This window comes from Prionailurus bengalensis, chromosome A1 (genome assembly GCF_016509475.1).
Source record: "Prionailurus bengalensis isolate Pbe53 chromosome A1, Fcat_Pben_1.1_paternal_pri, whole genome shotgun sequence".
Lineage (NCBI taxonomy): Eukaryota > Metazoa > Chordata > Mammalia > Carnivora > Felidae > Prionailurus > Prionailurus bengalensis.
In genome coordinates, this window is record NC_057343.1 from 112,243,768 (window position 1) to 112,268,565 (window position 24,798).

The window sequence follows — 24,798 nt, forward strand, 5'->3', positions numbered from 1 at the left end:
GAACAATGTTTCAAGAAAGAGAGATTATTAATAAAGAGATAGAAATTATAAGAAGGAACCAAACAAATTCTGGAGTTGAAAAGTACATTAATTGAAAAATTCACTGGAGGGTGCCAGAGCAGATTTGAACAGGCAGAAGAAAAATCACTGAATTTGAAGACAAATCTATTTAACTTAGTCTGAGGAGCAGAAAGAATAAAGAATGAAGATAAATGAACAGAGTCTAATAGACCTGTGGGACACAAACATATCAACATACATAAATTAAGAGTTCCAGAAGAAGAAAGAGAAAGAGAATATTTGAAAAAATAATAGCTAAAAACTTCCCACATTTGATAAAGGATATATATATCCAAGAATCTATAAACGCCAAGGACAAACACAAAGAGTTCCACACTGGAACACATAATTGGAGTCTCGAAAGCCAAGCACAAAAAAAATCTTGAAAGCACCAAGAGAGAAGCAACTTTTCACGTACAAGGAATTCTCAATAATATTAGCACCTGATTTCTCCCCAGAAACTGTGGAGGACAGAAGGAAGTGACAAGACAGATTTAAAGTACTGAGAGAAAAATACTGTTGACCCAGAATTCAATATGCAGCAAACCTGTCTTTCAAAAAATGAAGGAGAAATTAAGACATTTCTAGATACACAAAAGCTTGTGGAATTTCTTCTACAAGAAATGCTAAAGTTCGCCCTGGGGTGCCTGGGTGACTGAGTCAGTTGAGCATGTGATTTCAGCTAGGGTCATGATCTCATGGTTCATGAGTTTGAGCCCTACATTGGGCTCACTGTTGTCAGCGCAGAGCCTGCTTCAGATCTTCTGTCCCCTCTGCCCCTCTCCTACTCACACTCTTTCTCTCAAAAATAAACATTTAAAAAAAGGTATTAAAAAAGAAGTGCTAAAGATAGTTCTTTAGGTGGAAATGAAACTAGACAGTAACTTGAATCCACTGATAGAAGTAACTACATAGGTAAATATAAAGGCCAATATTATTGTATTTTTGGTTTGTAACTAAATATATGTATGTAGGTGTGTGTGTGTATGCTTTGAAATATAAATGCATAAAACAGTTATAGTTAATGGGTGCACAATGTATAAAAATGTATTTTGTGGGGTGCCTGGGTGGCTCAGTCATTTAAGCATCCAACTTCAGCTCATGGTCATGATCTCATGGCTCGTGAGTTTGAGCCCTGCATCGGGTTCTGTGATGACAGCTCAGAGCCTGGAGCCTCTTCAGATTCTGTGTCTCCCTCCCTCCCTCTCTGCTCCTCCCCCCCTCACACTCTGTCTCTCACTCTCAAAAATAATAAACATTTAAAAAACTTAAAAATGTATCTTGTGACAACAAAAACATGGGGGAGGGACGGGGCTGTAAGGAAACAGAATTGTTATGTACTATTGAAGCTAAGGTTGTATTAACTAAAAATAGATTGTTACAAGTTTAAGAGCTTAATTTAATCATGAGAGTGACCACCAGAAAATAACTTAATAAATGTACACAAGAAGAAATAAGAGAGGAATCAAAATGGTACACTATAAAAAAAAATCAAGCACAAAAGAAAGCAGTACTGGAGGAATTAAGGAACAAAAAAGGTATGACATATAGAAAACAAATAGAATGGCTGAGGTATTTCTTCTTTGTCAGTAATTACTTTAAATGTAGAGGAGTTGAGCTTTCCAATTAGGACAGAATGGGTTTTTGAAATCCAAATATATGCTATCTCCAAAAGATTAACTTGAGATTCAAAGATACAAATAGGTTGAAAGTAGGGGTGTCTGAGTGGCTCAGTTGGTTAAGCACCTGACTTCTTGTGGCTCAGGAGGTTGAGCCCCACATTGGACTCTGTGCTGACAGCTCAGACCCTGGAGCCTGCTTCAGATTCTGTGTCTCCCTCTCTCTCTCTGCCCCCTCCCCTGCTCATGCTTTATCTCTCTGAAAAATAAATGTTAAAAAAAAAAAAGGCAACCCAAATAAGTTGAAAGTAGAAGAATGAAGAAAGATAATCCATGCAGGTATAAATGAAAAGAGATCTGAGTTGGCTGTACTGGTATCAGATAAAATAGACATTAAGGCAAAACTGTTACAAGAAACAACATATTTGACAAAAGGGTCAATTCATCAAGAAAATACAATAATTTTGCTTAACTGCATACAGAGCATTCTCCAGGCTAGACCATATGTTAGACCACAAAACAAGCTGCAATAAATTTAACAATACTGAAATTGTACAAAGTATCTTTTCTGACAACAATGCAATGAAACTGGAAATCAATAACAGCAAGAAAACTGGAAAAAATTCAAACATATGGAACACTCGTAAATGACCAGTAGGTCAAAGAAGAAATCACAAGGGAGATTAGAAAGTACTTTAAGGTGAATGAAAATGAACACACAACATAACACGTAAGAAATATAATCAATAATATTGTAATAACTTTGTGTGGTGACATATAGTAACTACACTTACCATGGTGAGCATTTCACAATGTATATACATGTCAAATCACTGTTGTACACCTGGAACTAATATTGTATGTCAATTATACTTCAATTTTATTTTATTTTATTTTATTTTTTTTTTTCAACGTTTATTTATTTTTGGGACAGAGAGAGACAGAGCATGAACGGGGGAGGGGCAGAGAGAGAGGGAGACACAGAATCGGAAGCAGGCTCCAGGCTCTGAGCCGTCAGCCCAGAGCCCGACGCAGGGTTCGAACTCCCGGACCGCGAGATCGTGACCTGGCTGAAGTCGGACGCTTAACCGACTGCGCCACCCAGGCGCCCCTATACTTCAATTTTAAAAAGCATGATAAAACAGGATGCAGCAAAAGCCGTGCTCAGAGGGAAATACATTCCTGTGGATGCCTGCATTAGGAAAGAAAGAAGATCTTGTATTAATAATCTAGCTTTAGACGTTAAGGAACTAGAAAAAGAGCAAACCAAACTTAAAGGTAGCAGAAGGAAGGAAATTAAAAAGATTAGAACGAGATAAAATTGAGAATAAAGAAAATCAACAAAACCAAAATTTCATTTTTTGAAAAGATCAACAAAATTGTTGACTTTAGCTAGATTGACTAAGGAAAATAAGACTCTAATTACTAGTAATAAAAATGAAAGTTGGGACATTACTACCGACCTCATATAGATAAAAAGGGTTATAGGAGAATACTATAAACAATTGTACACCAACAAATTAGACAACCTAGATGAAACTAACAAATTTCCTAGAAACATACGACAAAACTCAAAAGAAATAGGAAACTATTTTTTTAGTTTTATATATAAAGAGGTTGAATCACTAATCAAAATCTCCCAACAAAGAAATGCCCAGGGCCAGATGACTTCACTAGTTAATTTTCTGCTGCATTTAAAGAAGAATGGGGGCATCTAGGTGTCTCAGTCAATTGAGTGTCCAACTCTTGATTTTGCCTTGGGTCATGATCTCAGAATCATCCACTGCCCCTCTCCTGCTCGCTCTCTCTCTCTCTCTCTCTCAAAATAAATAAATAAATAAATAAATAAATAAATAAATAAATAAATAAATAAATAAAAATAAAGGGAAATGAACACCAATCCTTCTCAAACTCTTCCAAAAATTAGAAGAGGATGGAACACTTTTGAATTCATTACATCAGGCCAGGATTACCTTGATATCAAAGTATCACAAGAAAAGACTACAGACAAATATTCCTTATGAATGCAGATACAAAAATCCTCATGGAGATACTAACAAACTGAATTGTGCATCATACTTAAAATTTTTTTATGTTTTTATTTTATTTTTGAGAGAGAACAGTAGCAGGGAAGGGGCAGAGAGAGAGAGGGAGACACAGAAGCTGAAGCAGATTCCAGGCTCCAAACTGTTTGCCCAGAGCCCTATGCGGGGCTTCATCTCATGGATGGTGAGATCATGGCCTCAGCCAAAGTTGGGGGCCCAACTGACTGAGCCACTCAGGTGCCCCTAAGCAGCATACTGAAAAGGGTTATACACTATGATTCATTCCTAGATTTATCCTAGGAATCCCTTCAACATATGAAAGTCAATCAATGTCATACACCAGTAGAATGAAGGAAAAAATTCATGTTTGCATCAGTTCTTGCTGAAAAATCATTTGCAAAATCCAATACCCTTTCATGATAAAACACACACACACACACCCAACTTAACAAACTAGAAATAGAAGGGAAATTTCTCAACTTGATAATGGGTATTTATGAAAAAATCCACAGTTAACATCATAGTTGGTGGTGAAAGACTGGAAATCTTTCTAATCTAAGACCAGGATCAGGAGCCTGCTTTCACCATTAAAAAAATTATGCTGGAAGTTCTAGCCAGAGGAATTAAGCAAAAAAAGTTACTTGAATTGGAAAGGAAAAATTGAGATTATCTTTTTTTGCATGTGACTTGATCTTATGTATAGAGAATCCTAAAGAATACACACACACACACACACACACACACACACACAAACTATTAGGAGTATTAAATTCAGCACAGTTGCAGGGCACAAGATAAACAACGAACATTAGATGTATTTTTTATATTAACAGTGAACAATCTGTAAAGGAAATTAAGAAAATTCCATTTACAAAAGCATCCAAGGGGCGAAGGGGCACCTTGGGTGGCTCAGTCCATTGAGCATCTGACTCTTGATTTCAGCTTAGGTTATGATCCCATGGTCATGGGATTGAGCCCTGCGTTGGGCTCCATGCTGAGTGTGGAGTCTGCCTAGGATTCTTTCTCTCTCTCTCTCTCCCTCCCCTGCTTACATCTTCTTTCTCTCTCTAAAATAATAATTTAAAAACATCCAAAATAATAAAATACCTAGGATTAGGTTTCACCAAGGAGATGAGAGATGTGTGTCCTGAAAATTATAGAACATTGTTGAAAGAAATAAGACCTACATAAATGGAAAGACATCCCATATTCATGGATTAGAAGACTTGTTAAGACTTGTTACAAAGACTTTCCAGAATGATCTACAAATTCAATGCAATCCCTATCAAAATTTTAATTGCCTTAAAAAAAAAAAGTAGATTCTCAAATTCATATGGATGTGCAAAGTGCCCTGAGTAGGCAAAACAGTATTGGAAATGAAGAACAGAGTTGGAGGACTTACACTTTTGACTTTAAAACTTACTACAGAGATATCGTAGTCAAAACAGTGTGATACAGGCATAAGGATACATGTAGACCTATGGAATACAATTGAGATCCTAGAGATAAAACCAAATAATGTGGCTAATTGATTTTCAACAAGAGTACCAAGACCATTCATTTAGGGCAAAAATAATTTCTTCATCAAATGATTCTGGGACAACTTTATATCCACATGCAATGAGTAAAGTTGGACCCCTACCTCACACCACATTGAAAAATTAACTCAAAATGGATCAACGTCATAAATCTAAAAGCTAGAATTCTTAGAAGAAAACACAGGGGAAAATGGTCATGACCTTGAATTTGGCAGTGGATTCTTAGGTATGACACCAAAAACATGGGCAATAAAAGGAAAAAGTAGATAAATTAGACTTCACCAAAATTAAAAACATTTGTGAGTCTAAGGGCACTATCAAGAAAGTGAAAAAGTGAAAAGACAGCCCACAGAAAGGGAAAAATAATTGCACATCATATAGCTGTTAAAAGATTTAACGTGTAGACTATATAAAGAACTCCCACAACTCAACAGCAATAACAACAAAATAACCCAATTTAAAAATGCACAAAGGAGGGCACCTGGGTGGCTCAGTCAGTTGAGCATCTGACTTGAGCTCAGATCATGGTCTCACAGTTGGTGGGTTTGAGCCCTGCTTTGGGCTCTGTGCTGACTGCTCAGAGCCTGGAGCCTGCTTTGGATTCTGTGTCTTCCTCTCTCGCTCTCTGCCCCTCCCCTGCTCGTGCTCTGTCTCTCTCTCTTAAAAATGAATAAACATTAAAAAAATGCACAAAGGACTTGAATAGACATTTCTCCAAAGAAGATATGCAAATGACCAATAAGCACATTAAAAGATGTTTGAAGACAATAGTCATTAGAATGGAAAATGCAAATCAAAACAACTTCACGCCCACTGGATAGCTATTATAAAAACAAAAACTCCAAAATTGGAAATAACAAGTGTTGGTGATGTGGATGTGAAGAAGTTAGAACACTTGTGCATTGCTGGTGGGAATGTAAAATCATGTAGCCACTTTAGAAAACAGTTTCTCAAAAGTTAAACATAGAATTGCCATATGATCCAGCAATACCACCAGGTGTGTACTCAAAATAATTGAAAACAGGGACTCAAGCAGATACTTGTACACCAGTGCTCATAGCAGCATTGTTCACAGTAGCCAAAAGGTGGAATCAAGTCATGTGTCCATTGGCCAATGAATGGATAAAGAAAGTGCGGTGTATATGTAAAATGGAATATTATGCAGCCTTAAAAAGGAATGAAATTGTGATACATGCTACAATATGGATAAACCTTGAACACATTATGCTAAGTGAAATAAACCATATATAAAAGAGCAAATTATTATATGGTTTGTAACTAGAATAAGCAAATACATACAGACAGAAAGTAGAATGGAGTTTTCTAGGGCATAGGGGAGAGGGGATGTAAAGTTACTGCTTAATGGTTACAGAGCTTCTGCTTGGGAGAATGAGATAGTTCTGGAAATGGTAGTGTTGCTGGTTGCACAATACTGTGAATGTACTTAATTCCAATGAATTGATTGTACACCTAAAAGTGGTTAAATATTATAATTTTCATGTTTTATACATATTTTACTATAATCAAAAACAAAGGTTATAAATACAACTCACACCCCCACTGAATTTTATACTGTAAAATAATGAATTTTATGGTACATGAAATATTTCTCCATTTTAAAAATTAATGAGCTGACTTGTTGGAAAAAAGCAACAAAATAAAATCAAAAAGAAGGAAAAAGGAGAAGAAAAAGGAAGGAAAGTAGAAAAGAAATAGTAAAGAGCAAAAATTAAGGAAATGGAAAACGAAGATTCAATAGAAGGTATCAACAAAGCCAAAAGTTAGATCTCAGAAAACAATTACAAAATAACTTTATTCAGGAGACAATCAAGGTAAATAGAAGCCCTGAATTATGTTAGAGTTTTAAAAGGAAAATTATAGGTGACATAGATATCAGAAATCTAATAATTTTGTGCCAAAAAATTAAAAACCTAGCTGAAATTATTTTCTAGAAAAAAATTATAAAACTGACTTTCAGTAAAAAAAGGAAAAACCTGAAATAGTCTTTATATGTCCTTGTATGTCTTTTACTGGCTATAAAGCATTGAATTCATAGTTAAAACTTCCTGTCCCCAAAACCTACAAACTCACCTGGACTAGATGGTTTTATATTCATGGAGGAGACAATTCCAAACATAGAAAATACTTGTTTTGATTAGATAAATGAGTACATCTGCCCTGCCCACAGACAATTCCTTTTATGAATTTCATTTCTGCAGGATACCTAGTGCCCAAACTAGACAAGGACAGTATGAGAAAGACAAATAACATCCGATTACATGAACATGGACACAAAAATCCCAAACAGAACATTGAGAAACTGAATCAAAATGTATGAAAAAAATTATATATCATTGCCAAGTTGGTTTTTTTCAGGAAGGCAAGTATTAGAAGAATCTACACATTTTATTAACCAGCTTAAAATATTAAAGGAGAAAAAAAAACACCATGAGATCATTTTGAGAGATGCAGAAAAAAAAATTTGATAATGAATATCCTTTAGGATAAAAATTTAGCAAACTAGGGATAGAAAGGAATTATTAAATATTTTTTTACATTTATTTATTTTTGAGAGAGAGAGAGACAGAGTGTGAGTGGGGTGGTGGGGTGGTGGTGGTGCAGAGACAGAGGGAGACACAGAATCCAAAGCAGGCTCCAGGCTCTGAGCTGTCAGCACAGAGCCTGGTGTGGGGCTTGAACCCACAAACCATGAAATCATGACCTGAGTCAAAGTCAGACACTCAACTGACTGAGCCACCCAGGTGTCCCGTGAAAGGACTTATTTTTAAACCGATTATGTAAAACTTACATCAAAATGCACACTCAGTGATGAAACTTTAGCGGTATTCTCTTTCAAGGTGTTAAAAATGTGTCATTTCTGCATAGAAACCCCAAAAGAATCTGAAAAAAATTGTTTTGTGAAAAAATTGTTGATGAAGTTACTACTACTTAATAAAGTTAATAATTTTGTTTGTTTATTTGAGAGATAGAGTGCATGTGCCCACTTTGAGCAGGCAAGGTGCAGAGTCAGAGAATCTTAAGCAGGGTCCAGGCTCAGCGCAGACCCTGATGTGGGGCTTGATCCCACGACCCTGGGATCATGACCTAAGCCAAAATCAGGAGTCAGGACACTCAACTGACTAAGCCACCCAGGTGCCCCAAAGTTAATTATAAAGTCTAACAAGTTTGTTGAATATATGACCAATAAATACAATCAATTACATTGAATGTATCAGCTATAAAATAGCACTTCTAATAAGAAAATGTGAAAAATACTAGAGGCAAATCTAATAAAAGACTTTTGTGATCTTTAAGGAGAAAACAATTTAAATATATAAAGGTAAAGAAGACAAAGGGGGGGGTGCCTGGGTGGCTCAGTTGGTTGAGCGTCTGATTTCAGCTCAGGTCATGATCTCGCATTTCATGAGTTCGGGCCACATCGGGCTCTGTGCTGACAGCTCAGAGCCTGGAGCCTGCTTTGGATTCTGTGTCTCCCTCTCTCTCTACCCCTCCCCCACTCATGTTCTGTCTCTCTGCCTCTCAAAAATAAAGAAAACTAATAAAAAAACATTAAAAAAAAAAGAAGACAAAGAAATGGAAGGATCTATTAGACCATGGATAGAAAGGCTCAGTTTCTTAGAGATGCATTCTCCCCAGAGATATCCAGAAGGCAGGGTTTTTTTATGGGTTGCCAAAAGCTGATGCTAAAATTTAAAGAAAAGAATGCAAGACAAAAAGCAAATGAACAAGATGGTTTTGACAGTTAAAAGGAGAGAGAAGGCCTGACTTACCAAATAACAGGACTTTCTGGAGAGATTTAGTAATGAAGGCAGGGTAATGAAGCAGGAGCAGAGACCAGCACAGCAGGGTAGAGCACTTGGAACCAGACCCTGGCCCTTGTAAAGACGTGGTACCTGTGGCACCAGGGAAGATTCTGCAGGAAACAGTCCTAGGACCATTGGTTGTACATGTGGAGAAAGCATATAACTGGATCTCTACCTCACAGCACACACAACTGGCTTAAAGACCCAACACAAGGGGTGCCTGGGTGGCTCAGTTGGTTAAGTGTCCGACTTTGGCTCAGGTCACCATCTCAGCTCAGACCCTGGAGCCTGCTTCAGATTCTACTTCTCCCTCTCACTCTGCCCCTCCCCCACTCATGCTTTGTGTCTCTCTCAAAAATGAATAAATGTCAAAAAAAATTTTTTAATAATAATAAAAAAAGACCCAGGAAAAGTGATACTTTAAAATGTTTAGAAGAGAGTATACTTACAGGGTCTCAGGAGGGAAAGTTTTCACAAAATGCAAAATACATAAATCATGAAAAAACAGCTTTGATTAATTTGATTCCATTAAGATTTTAAACTTGTGTTCATCAAAGGATCATTGAAAAGGTGAAAACATACGTCAGCATAGAAGATATTTGTGACACATAGTACAGATTCAGAATACTTGAAAAATTGATTGTCTTGCAAGCCAGTAAGAAAAAGAACAATCCAGCAGAGAATTTGGCACAAGATAAGAAATAGGCAGTTTACAATTTAAACATATAAAAAGATGTCCGACTTCACTAATGATTAGAGAAATGACAAGCAGAATAAAAAAATCAGATACCATTGCATATTCATCAGACTGACAGAAATGAAAAAGTTCAACAGTACAAAGTGTTGGTGAACACGTGAAGCAATAGGAACATTGCTGATACTAAGGTATATCAGTACACTAGCTTCAGAAAACACTTCTCTATTCAGCAAAGTGGAAGATGCTGACGTCCGGCCCTGACTAATTCTACTCGTAGATATATGACTGGGAGAAGCTGTACACATGGGTATGATAAAACGTACAAGTATTACTCTACCTTTTTGTACCAGTATGCTGTTTGCAATAGTAAAAATTACCACCAAGCCAAATATCACCCAGTGGGTTATTGGATAAATAAATTACAGTATTTTCCTAAGTGGTATTGCTACATAGTAGTAAAACTCTAAACTAGGTTTATGAACGCAACAGAGACGAATCTCATAGATTTTAAATGAAAAAAAAAAAAAAAGAGAGAAAAACAAATTGCCAAAGAATACTTCAGTGGCTATGCTATTTGTGTAATATATGAAAAAATGCAGAAGGATGCCATGTACTTTTAGGGATATATATGTGGTAAGAGTATAAAATACAGGAGTTCCGGATTTATGGTCGGATTACCTTCATGGGAGGGAAGTGGACTTGGTCATTGAGGGCTGGACAGGAGACTGCCTGCATGGTAATAATGTTTTATTTCTTAAGCTGGGCGGTAATACATGGTTGTTCATTCTGTTATTTTTTTTTACATCATCTTGTGTATCTTAAATATTACATAGTAGTTAAGAAATAAAAATGTATGTAAATGGTTGCCAAGTAGGAGCCACAAACATAAGTATACAGGACAAATAAAACACCAGCTGCCTTATTGTTACCCAAATGGGTAGTTGTGGCTTGAATTACCCTTTCCAGTGGCAGCATCTGACATATATTTAAAAGGTGATAAATCTCAGAAACCTTCCTTTTTTTTTGACGTTTATTTAATTTTGAGAGAGAAGAGAGAGAAAGAGGCAGAGAGAGAGACACACACAGAATCAGAAGCAGGCTCCAGGCTCTGAGCTGTCAGCACAGAGCCCGGCGTGGGGCTGGAACCCACGAACTGTGAGATCATGACCTGAGCCGAAGTCAGATGCTCAACCGACTGAGCCATCCAGGCGCCCCTCAAAAACTTTTCTATTTCCCTCCAGAAACTCTCTCTAGTCCACTTCAATTCACCCCAAACTCATCTCAGGAAAGGCATCCCCGCTGACCCAGTTGCTCTGTCTGCAACACTAGAGTCTTCTCTGCCTTCTGCCTTCCTGTGCACTCCGGGCTCCGGCAGTGAGTCCTGAGATGGCAGCGTACATAATACTTCCTCCTTGTGCCTCTTCTCTTCGATGCCACACCATCCCCCGATCCAGTCCAGTCTAACCTCACCTCTTGCTGGCTGACTGTGGGAAGTAATTCTCCTGCTATCTGTCATCTCCTCCCGAAGTCCCCTTCCTGTCCTTATTCTTGCCAGCTCCCCACCGGTCTCTTTTCCACCTAGATCTCATGAAAATGTAAATCAGTTCATATCACTCCCTTGCTCAAAATCCTCCAAGGTGGAGGTTAAAATCAAGGCCCTTACCAGGCCTACAAGGCCCTCCCTACATGGCCTGCCTCCCCTTTCTGTTCTAGCCATGCTGACTCTGCTGTTCTTTGAACAAACCTTTCTCGGCGTAAGACCGCTGTACTTGACATCTGGGAACTTTGTCCCAGTTTTTATGATGGCTCCATTTCAAGGCCTCCAGTCACCACCACCTTTTCTAACACGGCTGCCATGACTCTCCCTCCCTGACATGACCAGTCCCTCTATCCCCTTTGGCTGTTTCCTTTTCTCCTATTTGTTCCTTTCTGATGTTATACTGTCTATGTATTGGTTTGAGCGTTCATTTCTGTCTCCCCTACCAGATCATAAGCTTCATGGGGCCTGGACATTTTCTGCCTTGTTCATTGTTGCATTTTCCCATGCCAAAACAGTGCTTGCTTGGCTCATGGGAGATGCTTAGTCAACAAAGCTGCTTCAGTGAATCATTGCACCGATGATAAGGAAAAAGTTATTTGACTCAAGTTTTTTTTTTTTTTTTTTTCCTGGTAAAATCAAAGCCACTGGCGTTATAGATGCATGAGAAGACTTTGAATAAGATTATTTCATAAAGTATATAAGTGAGGAAAAAAGCTTAGTGTTCTTCAGAAATAGTTCACTTAACTGATTTTGGGATGTGTGATTAATTGATACCTATTAGTAGATATTTGAGTATTTCATCTCTGTTCCTAAAAATTTGGATATTCAGGTTGGCTAGAAAACTTGGGATCTTCTCTTTGGGAAAGCTTACGTTCAGGTTACCTGACATGTCGAGTTGCTAATACCAGGGCCTAGATGGTCATTCTGTCTGCCAGTCAGTCCGTCATTCTTAAGCACCCTGGGTCCGAACTAGCCCCAGGCTTAGGGCTGCAGGGAGGGAAGACTCAGAAAGAGGAGAATCAGGCACACTGTGTGTGCACTGTGCGCCTGGGCTTCTGCTTGGGTTTCTCTGTCACATGGGTGACTTAGGAGTACCCTCCCTCCGACAACGCACACACTTGATTGAGTACCTCAGTCAGGGAGAGGGTGGAACTCCGGGGCTCTGTGGCTTGGCCTGACTCTCCAACCCTGGCATCCCTGCAGGTGTCGGAGCTCATCTTTGTGTCCATCTATAGCTCTGAGTTCTGCATGAAGCTCTATGTGGACCCCATCAACTACTGGAAGGATGGCTACAACCTGCTGGATATAATCATTATCATCATTATCTTCATTCCTTACAGTCTCCGCAAATTCAAGGGCAAGCACTACCCCTACCTCAACATTGCTGACGGCATTCAGTCCCTGCGCATCCTCAAGCTTATCACCTATAGCCGTGGCATCCGGGTGAGTGACCTGGGGGGCACCTCGGCCTGGGAGTGTAGACAGCAGGGCCTATCGGCCCATCAGCCCCAGACAAAATAATAATTCTACTACCATTATCCAGTTACTGAATCCTACCGTGTGGCAGGTAGATCTTTACCAATATTATCTCATTTAATCTTAGAACAATTGAGGAAAAGTATTATTAGTTCCATTTTGCAGATGAAGAAATAGAGGCCAACAGTCACTCTGCAGTTAGATGTCACAGATGAGATTTGAAAGGTGTGTCTGACTCCAGTGGCCACCTGAACTTATCCTCTCTCCCATGCTACAAAGGGACTGACTTCTTTTTTTTTTTAAGTTTTTTTTTTTTAATGTTTATTTTTGAGAGACAGAGACAGAGAACAACTGGGAGAGGGGCAGAGAGAGGTGGAGGCACAGAATCAGAAGCAGGCTCCAGGCTCTGAGCTGTCAGCACAGAACCCAACATGGGGCTTGAACTCAGGAACTGTGAGATCATGACCTGATCCCCCAGGACTGACTTCTTATGGCACAGACCCTTTGAACTATATTCCCAGGATTCTCCAGCTTTTTGGTGGCTCTGGCCACTCACTGCTTTCCCCATACAATGACAAATCTGCTGCCTCTTTTTTTTTTTTTTAAATGTTTGTTTATTTTTGAGACAGAGAGAGAGAGAGAGAGAGAGAGAGAGAGAGAGAGAGAGCGAGCATGAACGGGGGAGGGTCAGAGAGAGAGGGAGACACAGAATCGGAAACAGGCTCAGAGCTGTCAGCACAGAGCCTGAGGTGGGGCTCGAACTCACAGACCGAGAGATCATGACCTGAGCCGAAGTCAGACGCTTAACCAACTGAGCCACCCAGGCGCCCCAAATCTGCTGCCTCTTGAAGAGAATAATCTTACAACTTTGTTCTGGAAGCTCTAGGTGCACCACGTGCAGCTCTTTGGCTCAGAAGGCTCCAGAAGGCCGAACCAAACTGCCCTTAAGTTCGCCCTGGCTCTGTGCCCCGTATCCATGCTTCTCCAGGAGGGGGCTGCTTTGGACCCATTTGACCAGCTAGGGTGTGTGTTGGCCTGTTCTGCTGAGACATTGCCCCCAGCCCCAGCCTGCGTGTCTGTCTAGGACCTGGGCTCTACACTCAGCAGCCCCAGGCCTGGGGGAGAAAATGAGGAGAATGTTGAAAAGATAGCCCTACCACAGATCCTGCCCCCCCCATTCATTCCATGCTCTCATGCAGTCACGTGCCTGTGTGCCCCTCCCAGACAGTGTAGGCCAGTCCTCCTCTCCTTCCCTTCATGGGAGGCTCCTGGAAAGAGGTATCTGTACTTCTAGTCCCCACTGCCTTACCTGTCATTTGTGCTCTGGCTTCTTCCCTCCAAAGGAACTAGCCTCTCTGAGGTTGCCAACAACTTCCTTGTCACCAAGTCTACTGGCCAGTTCCACTGGTCTCCCTATCACCGCCTTCTCTTGGTTTTCCTCCAGCCTCTTGAGCATGAGTTAACTGCTCGGATGTGTGCTTTCTTCGCCCGGCCCGCAGGTTCTGTTTTCTCGGGACTGTGTCCTGAGTGCTCTTCAGCTCCCACTCTGCATACCCTCTTTGGTGATCTTTTCCACATTTCAGGGGTCTGCACCCTCCCACGCCTCTCTCTGACCTTCAGACCCACGGCCCCCTGGACATCTCACGTGCTCCTCAGACTCAAACTTGTCTAAACTGGAAATCATCACTCTGCCCCACCCTCATCCCCAAAGCCTGGCTCCTCCTCCTGCATTGCGTCTTTTTGTGAAGGGCGCGCCCCACCCCCATTCAACTGCCAGGTCATAAGTTTGAGTGTCAGCATTAACGTCTCTGTCTCAAAGTTCTCTTACATGGCCTCCTACGTAGTTAGTGACCTGTCCACGTCTTTTCACTCCTACAGCCATCATCTTTTCTCCATCACCACCCATCTTCATCAGGACTCCTGCCCTGGCTTCCCACACTACCAAGAGAGGAGATGCCCCTGCAGCTGGGGAGAATCTTTAAAGGGTACATCAAATCACAGTGACCTTCCTTTCAAACTGGAGAGTGGCTCCCCTTGTTTGTAGGCTAGAGATAAAGCCTATGATGTGTCCTAGAAGCGGGAGAAGGGAGTGTCAGAGGTGCTGGGTATTGGAGTCCGTGTCAGATCGGGACGGTAGTAAGGCAGGTGGACAGGAAAGAAGACTAGAGGTCCTTGGGAGGTGGATGCTGGTTGATGGGCACCTCAGAGTGATGGAACCATCAGAAAGACAGTTGGAAGTATAGTCTAGTTAGTGCAGGTGTTGGGTACCAAGGGAGCAAGGGCCTAATAATGGTGCCAAGGTCCCTGGGACTGAGGGAGTCGAGGGACAAAGAGGTCTGGGAGATGGTTGATATTCCATAGGGATCCTGAAGTCTCTGAGGATGACAGCAGGATGGTGTGGAGCCTGGAGGCAGAGATTCCAAGACATGAGGGTGAGTAGTTAGCTAGAAGGCTGGACTTTTCTAGAAGCAGGGGCTTTGCCCATGATGACAGGGTCTCTCAGGGCAAGACGGGGGATGGTCTCCTGAATCAGGCTGGTGAGGAATAGTCAGCCTTCCTCAAGAGGGTTGCTGAGGAGTAATGTCCTGTGGAGGAGAGGATTTTCAGGTGAGGTCACAAGAGAGGTCACCATGGACTGGAGGTGGCAGAAACCTGTGGGAGGCATGTGAGGAAGGAGGTGATGGCTGTGGGCTGAGGGAAAGGAAGCCTAAGGCTGCATGGGGAGGAGGGAAGCAGATAGAACAGGGGTCTGGGAGAGGGACAGTGACCCAGACTGGCACCTTGTGAAGCTGAGGGAATGAGCTATTTGCTGAATGTCATGGTAGCCTGGTCAGAGGCTAAGGCCTGAAGATGCCTGAGGTTTAGGGACTGGCAGGGACAGCCCATATTTCCAGGGCAGGGATCCAGTGAAGAGAGGAGAGCCCTCCCAGCTGACTAGGGTCTGTCCCAGGACCCAGCCTGGATTGCTTGGTGACTACAGACCTTTGCTCAGCCTTTGGTTCTTGTAGATGTGAACAGAGACCCATGGACATGTAGATGGAATATTCTCAGGGACATGTGGCTCATATTTGACCTCAGGGGTTTCTGTCATTAAGCCAAACCTTGTGTCCCAAGGTTGTTCCCTGGGGACCACCAAGCCACTTGGCTGTGGCTTGCCAAGGCCTATGGGATATCGTTGGACCCCAGATCCCTAGGGGCACAGAAGTGACTCTAGATTACACAGCCTGTGTACACAGGCCAGGTGGAGCTGGAGGTGCCAAAGGGAGGGACCCGCACCTCTGTGATAATTTATATTCATTGAAGTCCAAACGAGGCTCTAACAGAGCCATAGCCTCAGAGCCCAAAGCTAGCACTCAGGCCCATCTTGGCTCCTATCCCCTGATTAATTAAAATGACACTCTGTCATCCACCGCATGGCAGTAAACCTGTACCATGGGGAAATAGTTCCTTGTTGTTTTGCACACAGAGAGGTTCTGTTAGCTGAGCACCCGAGGGCCACATTGCCCCGTTTATCTGTGTTTTAGCCCAAGGAACAACCTGGGAGACGCTGGGGCTTCTCCTTGAATCTCATCACTTTCCACACATCAGAGCAGCTGCACAGAAGTGCTCTCTCAAGAGTGGCTGGTCCTGGGTCCCTGCCATGCCTCAAGTTCTTCTCTGTACCCTGAATGCCCCAGGGCCAGGAGGACGGCTGTGGTTCTACCTAGGGCCCGGGAGAGCTGAACTAGGGACCAGGAATTGCTTCTCCAAAGAATTTGAGAATTCAAAACCAAGCATCCGTGGGGGTCAGGTTGTAGCTTTGAAAGCTCAGATCTTCCTTGGGAATGAGCTTCTAGCCTGTGGGGTTCTTTCTGGGCAGCATCTGCTGGGATTGGATTTCTGTACCCCTGGACTGCAGACCAAGTGGGACCGCCTGGGTTGTGCTTGAAGAACACAATCGTCAAGGCCAGCTGTCAGGATTCCCACATGTCAGGGCTTCTGGAGAGCATGGCCTCTTCTCCACTGCCGTTCTCAAGGCTGCTCGGCTTTGGCCTCAGGTAGCACTGGGCCTCGGGCTGCCCTGGGAGTGGACACCCCCCTGGAGCCCATCCTCCACCCCTTCCGTGGTGTTTCCATTCTCCCACTGCCGGCTGCCCCTTCCCTGGCCACCTGGGAGGCCTCTTCTGCACACTGCGTCGTCCTGTTGCAGCATTTGTCATGAGGGCTTGACCCCTTCGCTCACGGTAGTTCTCAGGAAGGAAGTTCTGTCTCTGTATCGCAGGGAGGGAGCCAGTTCTTTGCATCTCACCTCTTTGGGAATTAATCCCCAAACACTGACTTTCTTCCCGCAAGGAGAGGCAGCATTCCCCTCTGCAGCCAGCTGTCAAAGCAGTCCACGTGCAGGGCAGTGCCGGGGCACTCAGCTTGCCTTTCTGCTTCCCCAGTTATCCCGAAGTGCCAACGCTTCCCTGTCCTGTGGCCCAGCTCTATCCGGCACCTCCGTTCCTAGTGTTGAGCCAGTAAACAGCTTCTTGACTTGGGAAAGGGGGCTTTCGTGGTTGAAGTTGGTGGCAAAAGGCACAGGGCTTGGGAGTTGGTCCTAGGTCTGCTGCTGTATTGGAGCGTGATGCCAGCCAAGGCTTTTTGCTTTTTTGAGACCGTGCTTCCTCATCTTAAAATGTGGTGAATGATAACACCCACCTGCATTAAAACAGTGTCTGTTGCAGCATGTAGGTAGGTGAACACGTCTTGAACTCCTACTCCTACTCCTATTCCTCCTACTACTACAAGACTCCAGGGTGTGGAGAATAAACGGTAAGGAGCCATACACTGTGCTCCCTGGAGAGGTCAACATAGTGGGAGGTCAGACAAATGCCCACTTCCTAGGGCAAGACTGAGGTCACAAGCCAGAGACCTGCCTGGGGAACAGTACTCGGGGCGAATGGGAAGCCACGTTCCTCTTAGCCTTCATCATTCCCTCCCCTAGGGTAGCTCCCCAACTCCTTCTGGGCTTGGAAGAGCGTTCAGGCGGCCCTCAGCTGAGAAGCAGGGGCGGGACCCATTGGGATGACCACAGAAGCAGGCGGGGTTCAAGGGAAGTGGTTGGTGGTGCCGTTGCAGACACCCAGGCCCGAGGCAGCGCACACAGTCTGCCCCTGGGTGACTGAGGGTGGAGGCCAGGCATTGTTGAACCACTATTGGATTGGTCCAGCTCTCAGTCTGGGCACAGTTCCTGTTCGTTCATTCGCTCGTTCATTCACTCATTCATTCCCCCAACCCTTTATGGAGCATCTCCTATGTGCCAGGCCTGGCACTGGATGCCAGGGACAGCTGTGGTCGGGCACCCTGGGCCTGTCCTCTGAGCCACTCCCAGCCTGGCAGCCTGGCCTAGCCCCAGTGCCTCTGCCTTGCAGACACTCATCACCGCCGTGGGGCAGACAGCCTACACCGTGGCCTCCGTGATCATCCTACTCTTCGTCCTCATGTTCATCTTCGCCATCTTGGGCTTCTGCCTGTTTGGAGTTCCAGACAGGGGTGACCCGAATAACTGGGGGAACCTGGCTGTGGCTTTCTTTACCCTCTTCAGCTTGGCCACGGTACCGTGTTTGGGAACAGTGGTGGGGGTGGGGGCCTTGAGAAGGGAGTGGGTGTGGGTGTGTGGACAGGCTGGGCCTTCCATGGGGTCCTCCTCATGATCAGGTGCTTAGCTGGGCTGGGTAAGCTGAAGGCTGGCCTCCCGGGACTAAGCAGAGGCCAGGACCCTGGCCAGGGGTCCACTGCTCTCTCTAATCATGTGACTCCCTAAAGCATTCCCATTTGTCCCACAGGGTTATAAAACTTTCAAAGAGTTCTCAAAAGAGAACTCATTTGGATTAAGTTTACTTTAGAAATGATGCCCATGTCACATAGGCTTTCTGGGACTAGGTTGTCACAAATCCAGTCAGAATTGGCCGCAAAGCCCAAGTCTAGAAGTGTAGACTCTGGGGTGTTTCCAGAGGAGGGCCTTGCAGAGAGCCAGTGGCTGTTTCGGAAGGATGGGGTGCCTTGTGGCCCCTTGGCCAGTACTGTCTATGCCTAGTGGTGCCTTGCACTTGAGTCCCTGGCCACCATATGTGGGCTGGAGTGGATGGGGGCTGGCGGGGAGAGGCTGATGTGAAGGCAGAGCCAGCTGCATTCTCAGTGGGGCTGGGGCTCCCCTAGGGTGGGTGAGAAGGAGGCCTGTCCCATTGGGCCTTGGCACTTGGCATGCCCTGCCTTGCCTGAGCAGGTCGATGGCTGGACAGACCTACAGGAACAGTTGGATAATCGGAACTTGGCTCTCAGCCGGGCATTCACCATCATCTTCATCTTGCTTGCCTCCTTCGTCTTCCTCAGCATGTTCGTGGGTGTGATGATCATCCACACTGAGGTGAGGCTGCACCTGTAAGGACTGGGGGTTGGCTCAGCTGCACCTGTAATGATCGTGGGCTCAGCTGTGGCAGGCGGAGCTGCAGGCCAAGTCTCCAGGGCCGGGGAGGAGGCGGCCAGTTGGGCCCTCTCTTCCCCGTGAGCCACTGCATTTCTCTGCCTTGGGATGGCAGTCAGCAGGACAGGGGCTCGGAGAGTCACTGCAGCCATGGATGGCCGCTTGAGCGGGGGGCTGGCCCTGCATGGAGTATCCTCCTGCTGAGGGACTTTAGTGGCAATGTAAGACTAGGGAAGAAGAAAAACGGGGCGGGGGGGTATGCAGTGAGAGCCTGTATCTTACCTCCATCTTCCCCCTCTCCAGGACTCCATTAAAAAATTTAAGCGGGAGCTGATGGCGGAGAGACATGTGACGCTCATGGAGGAGAAGCAGGTGATTGTGAAGAGGCAGCAGGAAGAGGTCAGCAGGCTGATGCAGACACAGGTAGGTGATCTCCCCAGGCAGGTGGATAAAGAACTGTCTATGGACAGTCAGGGCTGAAGCAATGGTCACAAAGTGCCCTGGGGCCAGCTCACATCAGACATCTCTGGTCTTAGGTAAGGCAGGTGCCTATACCCTGTATTTTCCAGAGTCAGGCTTTATTCTATTTTTGTATTTCTCTGGATCTCTTAGAGAGTTGAGTACTGTAGTTATAGTTCCTCCCTTCTTCCTGGGCACAACTCCACTTCCAGGCCCTCTGCCTGGAGTGCTTTTGTTATTGAGGCCCCCTGAATGCCAGGCAGGCACCTGTGTACCCAGTGGATGAGGCCGTGGAGGTCCTGACAGGTGCTGCTCAACTCCAGTTTCCCTCCTTCCCTCCATCCCTCCCTTCCTTCCTTTCCTCTTCCTGCCCTTTCCTTCCTTCCTTCCTTCCTTCCTTCCTTCCTTTTTTAATTTAGTTTTTTTTAGTTTATTTATTTTGAGAGAGAGTGTGTGTGTGAGCAGGGGACGGGCAGAGAGAGAGAGAGAGAGGGAGAGAGAGAATCCCAGGCAGGCTCTGTACTCTCAGTGCAGAGCCTGATGTGGGGCTCAAACTCACAAACCACAAGATCATGACTTGACTGAAGTCAGATGCTTAATTGACTGAGCCACCCAGGTGCCCTGTTCAACTCTGTTTTTTCTAAACTGGAACCGGGATGAGCGCAATGGGCTGGAGATCTTCTGTCAAGCATGATACAATGGGGAAAGCCTGGGGGAGAGCCGTCTTTTCTCAGCCTGGGCTCTCCAAACAAATCATGCCGAGTCCTGGATGCTCTGCTGGGTCTGAACCCCTGCCCTCCCTCCCCCATGCAGTCAGTGCATCCCTCCTCAACCCTTCCTCTGAGCTGGAGACATCCGCCTGTCTTGACTGTGACCAGGTTTGTCCGGGGCAAGGTGAGACCACGCTGAGTCGCACTCGGGCTCTCACTGGTTCCTGTCTATGTCACCTGTCCTCACGTCAGTGATGGTGGCTCATGAGGCTACCTTGGCCAGGGCGGGTTGAGGCTTGGAAGGAGTGGGGGTGAACCTGTGATTAAGAAGATCAAGACTTATCCTGGGGCTAGCATCAGGATCCCCAGGTCTCTGCATCTTGGGGTATTACTTCTTCCTCTTCACTGCCCTCTTTATGCTTCCCTCTCTAGAAAAAAGGTGACTACAAAAGTTTCAGTGAGCTGGTAGAGAACTTCAAGAAGACCCTGCGGCACACTGACCCCATGGTCTTGGATGATTTTGGCACCAGTCTGCCCTTCATCGACGTCTACTTGTCCACCCTGGACAACCAGGACACTACGATCTGCAAGTCAGTCCCAGCCCCGCTGGCCCAGGGAGACCAAGCCTTTCCTAGTCCACAGGCTTCCTCGAGGGTGGGGCCCTGGCAGGTGCTCTGGGAGAGCAGGGGGGCAGTGGCTGATGTGCAGGGTGAGTGCAGGGAGGCCCTTCTTGGGAAATGCACGACTCCATGTATGCGCAGGGCCTGTGTGGCTGTGGATGGGCCTGTGGCTCAGAGGCCTCTGCTCCCCTGTCCCTCCCCGGCCTGCTCTGACTGGCCCTTTAGACTCTTCAGGCCCCTCCTCACGACCCCTTTTACAGAAGTCAGAAGAAAGAGTGCTGGTTGGCAAGGCAGGAGCTGGGGCTTGTGGTCTGGTTCCGACAGCTACCTTTCTTTATGACTCTGGGGAGGTCTCTGCCCCTTCCCCACCTGTCATACCAGAGGCTACTGGGCTGATTCTATAAAAACAGTGTGCGAAGCTTTGAGTTGGCCCGGCCCAGGGCTGTGCTCTGTGCATTAGCTGGAGTTATACCTGTCTGTTACTGAGCTGGAAAGAGCCTGGCATGGCACTGAGGAGCCACAGTGGGCTCTTGAGCAAGGAAGGACACAGTAGGTTGGTTTCTCGACAAAAGCATCCTGGAGGAATTCATGGACTAGAGAAACTCAAAGGAGGGGGTAGGCAACATCCACTTTTGGCCCAAGAGTGGGCCAGGCAGTGTCTGATCACCTCCACACGGTCACCTCACTTACAGCCAGGATTTGTTGTCCTCAGCCTGACACATGTGTTAAAATAACTTACTCTGGGGGCCACAGGCACAGTGGCAGACCCGGATTCCAGGTGCCCTGATCCGGCCTACAGCCCTTGTCTCCCTTGAACCCATACCTGCCAGGGGTGGTGAATCCATAGGTGCAGGCATGTGGTGGGCAGAGCTGGGGTGGCATGGAGAACCTCCCCCGCTGAGCTCAGGACCCCTATCCCCTGCCTCCACTTTCAGGCTTCAGGAGCTGTACTGTGAGATCGCACACGTGTTGAGCCTGATGCTTGAAGACTTGCCGCAGAAGAAACAGTCCCAGTCCTCTGAAAAGGCCACTGAGCAGTAGGGGGCGTGGGCACCAGGTGCCAGTGTGACCTGCAGGGCATGACAGGCCCCCCATTAAACACAAGCTTTCTGAACTGACGTCTCTGCAGCAACTTTGGATTATGGTGTTTCCCCGCTGCTAGGGTTGGGTCTACGTGGGTGACCACGAATTCTGATTGCCTGGGCTACTCCCTCCCTCAACATGATATAGCCAGGCCTGGGGAGTGGGGAGAGAGACGCTCAAGACTTGACCTTGGCCAGAGGCCACATCCAGGGGCCACAGTGGCTATCCCCTCCCTTGACCTCAGCAGCGAGGACTTATTGGGTTCCTGGGAAAGCCACCTCAGGACCCCTAGACCAGGGAGGGCCTCTGGCAGCCCCATAAGTGTGTATGGCCCCTTTGAGCTGGTGTAACACCACTAATCTTGGAACCTCTTTTTTTTTATTTATTTATATTAAGAAAAAATTTTTTAATGTTTATTTATTTTTGAGAGCCAGAGCAGGAGTGGGGGAGGGTAGAGAGAGAGGGAGACACAGAATCCAAAGCAGGCTCCAGGCTCTGAGCTGTCAGCACAGAGCCCAATGTGAGGCTCAAACTGATGAACCGTGAGGTCATGACCTGAGTCGAAGTCGGATGCTCAATTGACTGAGCCACCCAGGCTCCCCTGATCTTGGAACCTCTTAAAGCTGGGCTCATCTTTGTGGGTGAGCACCAGGCAGAGTGTCATCTCTGTCTGTGGACCTGCTGTCATGGAGACCCCTCTTTGGAAGTTGACTCTGCTTTCCTCTAGGCTCACAGTGGTCGTGGTGCCCCAGCAGGTGCAGCTGTGACTGACAGGACTGTGTTGTGTGGGCATGGAGCTCACAGTGGCCCGACCTGGGGGACTGACCTCCCAGCAGTGCCAGGGCACCTCATATAAGGGTCAAAGGAGCGGCAGGATCAGGCGCTTTGGACTGTTTCCCCTCCTACGGTTAGTGAGGACTCTTCACTTCAAAAGGTGTCATTTTCTGTGTTATTCCTGGGTCAGATGACTAGCAGAGTTAGCAAGGACCTGTCCCTACCTTGATGCAGCCATGGTGGAATCTTCTGAAGGCACGGGGAGGACAGGGTTGGCTGACACCCCTTGCTCCCACCTGGCCAGGCCAGAGGCCCTACAGTGCGCCACCGGCTCCCATTGCTGGGGAGGTATTCTTGAGGCCCATCCCTTCAGCAGTGCCACCTCTCACAGAGGGAGGAGTGAGCTCTGGCTGGGCTGGGAGTAGGATAGCCACACCTACAGCTGAGGAAAAAAAGGCCCCACACCCACACGGGGGAGTCAGGTCAGCAGAAAACACGTGGGGCAAAGTTGAGAGCGGCTGGACAGAGGGTCCCCTGGGTGGCCCCAGGATCTCTGGGCATGGATGACAGCCCCTCTGAGGCCACAGGACAAGGGCATGTGGAACCCTTTAGTCGGTGTTTTGTTCATACATCCAACTGCTATTTCCTGAGCTGTGCTGGGCGCTGCGGGTGCCATAATGAGAAACCCACAGTCTGGTCCTGGTCCTCTTGGGGCCCTCGGTTATACAGGGGAAAGAGTAATCCAGCCAGACTTGATGAAAGAAATTTCCCCGAGGAAGTGCCTGTTGAATGCAGAGAGCACGAGTCTTCTAAGATACTCAGATCATTGCTGCTTGCGAATGTTCACACTCTCAGGGCCAAATTGAGAATTGTGTAAAAATGCCAGGAAGGCTTGCCATGGTGTATGAGACCCATCACCATGCCGTAGGGGAGCCCTCTGAGGGCAGAGGGTATAGCCTAGCTGTTTCCTGAGGTGCAGAAAACTTGATGCCAATGTCTTGGGAGGTGGGCCAGAAGTGAGTGGGATGTGTGTGCCCTTCTTGGAGCAGGGAGAAGCCCAGGGCCTAATGCATGCGGTGCTTGAACATGAAGGCTGAGGGCCTCCAGGGGTGCTCTGGGGGCACAGCCCTGTCAGTAGAACAGGCAGGCAGGCCTCAGGCCATGGCTCTGATTCAGGGCTGGGGCAAAGCAAACATTGCCAGCTGCTCACACTGTTGTGTATACTGTTGGCACGCTGTGTGCCTACGTTGCTTGGGAGAATATGAAAACACATTCCCTTGCTCTCACTAGGAATCTTGAGAATTGCCTTAGGCCTCTGGAAGTGAACAAAAGATTAAAAAATTATCCTCAGGTAAGTTGGAAAGTACCATGGTTTTGGAGTGAGGAGATCTGGATCCCTTAATGGGGTGACCCTGGTCAAGGAGTCTGAGCTTCTGAAAACTCAGCTATTTCCGCAGAGAAATGGGCTGATAAAATGGACCCACTCTAAGGATCAAATGAAATACATGTGAGAGCGTGAAAAAAGATGCAGTCAGCTGTGGCTGGTGTGTTCTCGCTGTCAGCTCTGCCTCTGTGCTGGGAGGCCGGCTACTCTGGGCCGTGCTGATCCAGGGCAGAGAAGGACGGCACAGATGGCAGGGTGGCAGGGAGGACAGTATGGTGCGGAGAGCAGGCAGCAGAGGTCTGGAACCTGCGTTGGGGTTGGGCCGTGAAGGGTCTCCGTCAGGACCTGGCCCAACAGGATGGGCAGATGGCATGTGACCGGAAGGCCTGGGTCCCCTCAGGGAAGCCCCAGGGATGGGGCTCTGGACTGTGGCACGGGAGGGCATGCTGCCTTTAAGGGCACAAGCGGAAGGTTGTCACAGAGCAGAGAGCTGGGAGAGGGTGACGTGCAGAGGGCTGGCCCAG

The 24,798-nt window shown here is 46.1% G+C and overlaps 1 protein-coding gene across 2 annotated transcripts in view; it reads left to right on the forward strand.

Moving 5' to 3' along the window:
- CATSPER3 (cation channel sperm associated 3) overlaps positions 1–22,151 on the forward strand; it is a 34,285-nt gene extending 12,134 nt beyond the window's left edge. Inside the window, exons 3-8 of one of the 2 annotated variants that reach the window (XM_043588194.1) lie at positions 12,527–12,766; positions 18,193–18,375; positions 19,047–19,187; positions 19,548–19,667; positions 20,846–21,067; positions 21,969–22,151. In XM_043588194.1, the coding sequence (XP_043444129.1) occupies positions 12,527–12,766; positions 18,193–18,375; positions 19,047–19,187; positions 19,548–19,667; positions 20,846–21,067; positions 21,969–21,989 (927 nt within the window). In that variant the 3' untranslated portion in view covers positions 21,990–22,151. The remainder of the gene's footprint in view (positions 1–12,526; positions 12,767–18,192; positions 18,376–19,046; positions 19,188–19,547; positions 19,668–20,845; positions 21,068–21,968) is intronic. The other variant, XM_043588184.1, reaches the window with a different exon arrangement.
- The last annotated feature ends 2,647 nt before the right edge of the window (positions 22,152–24,798 follow it).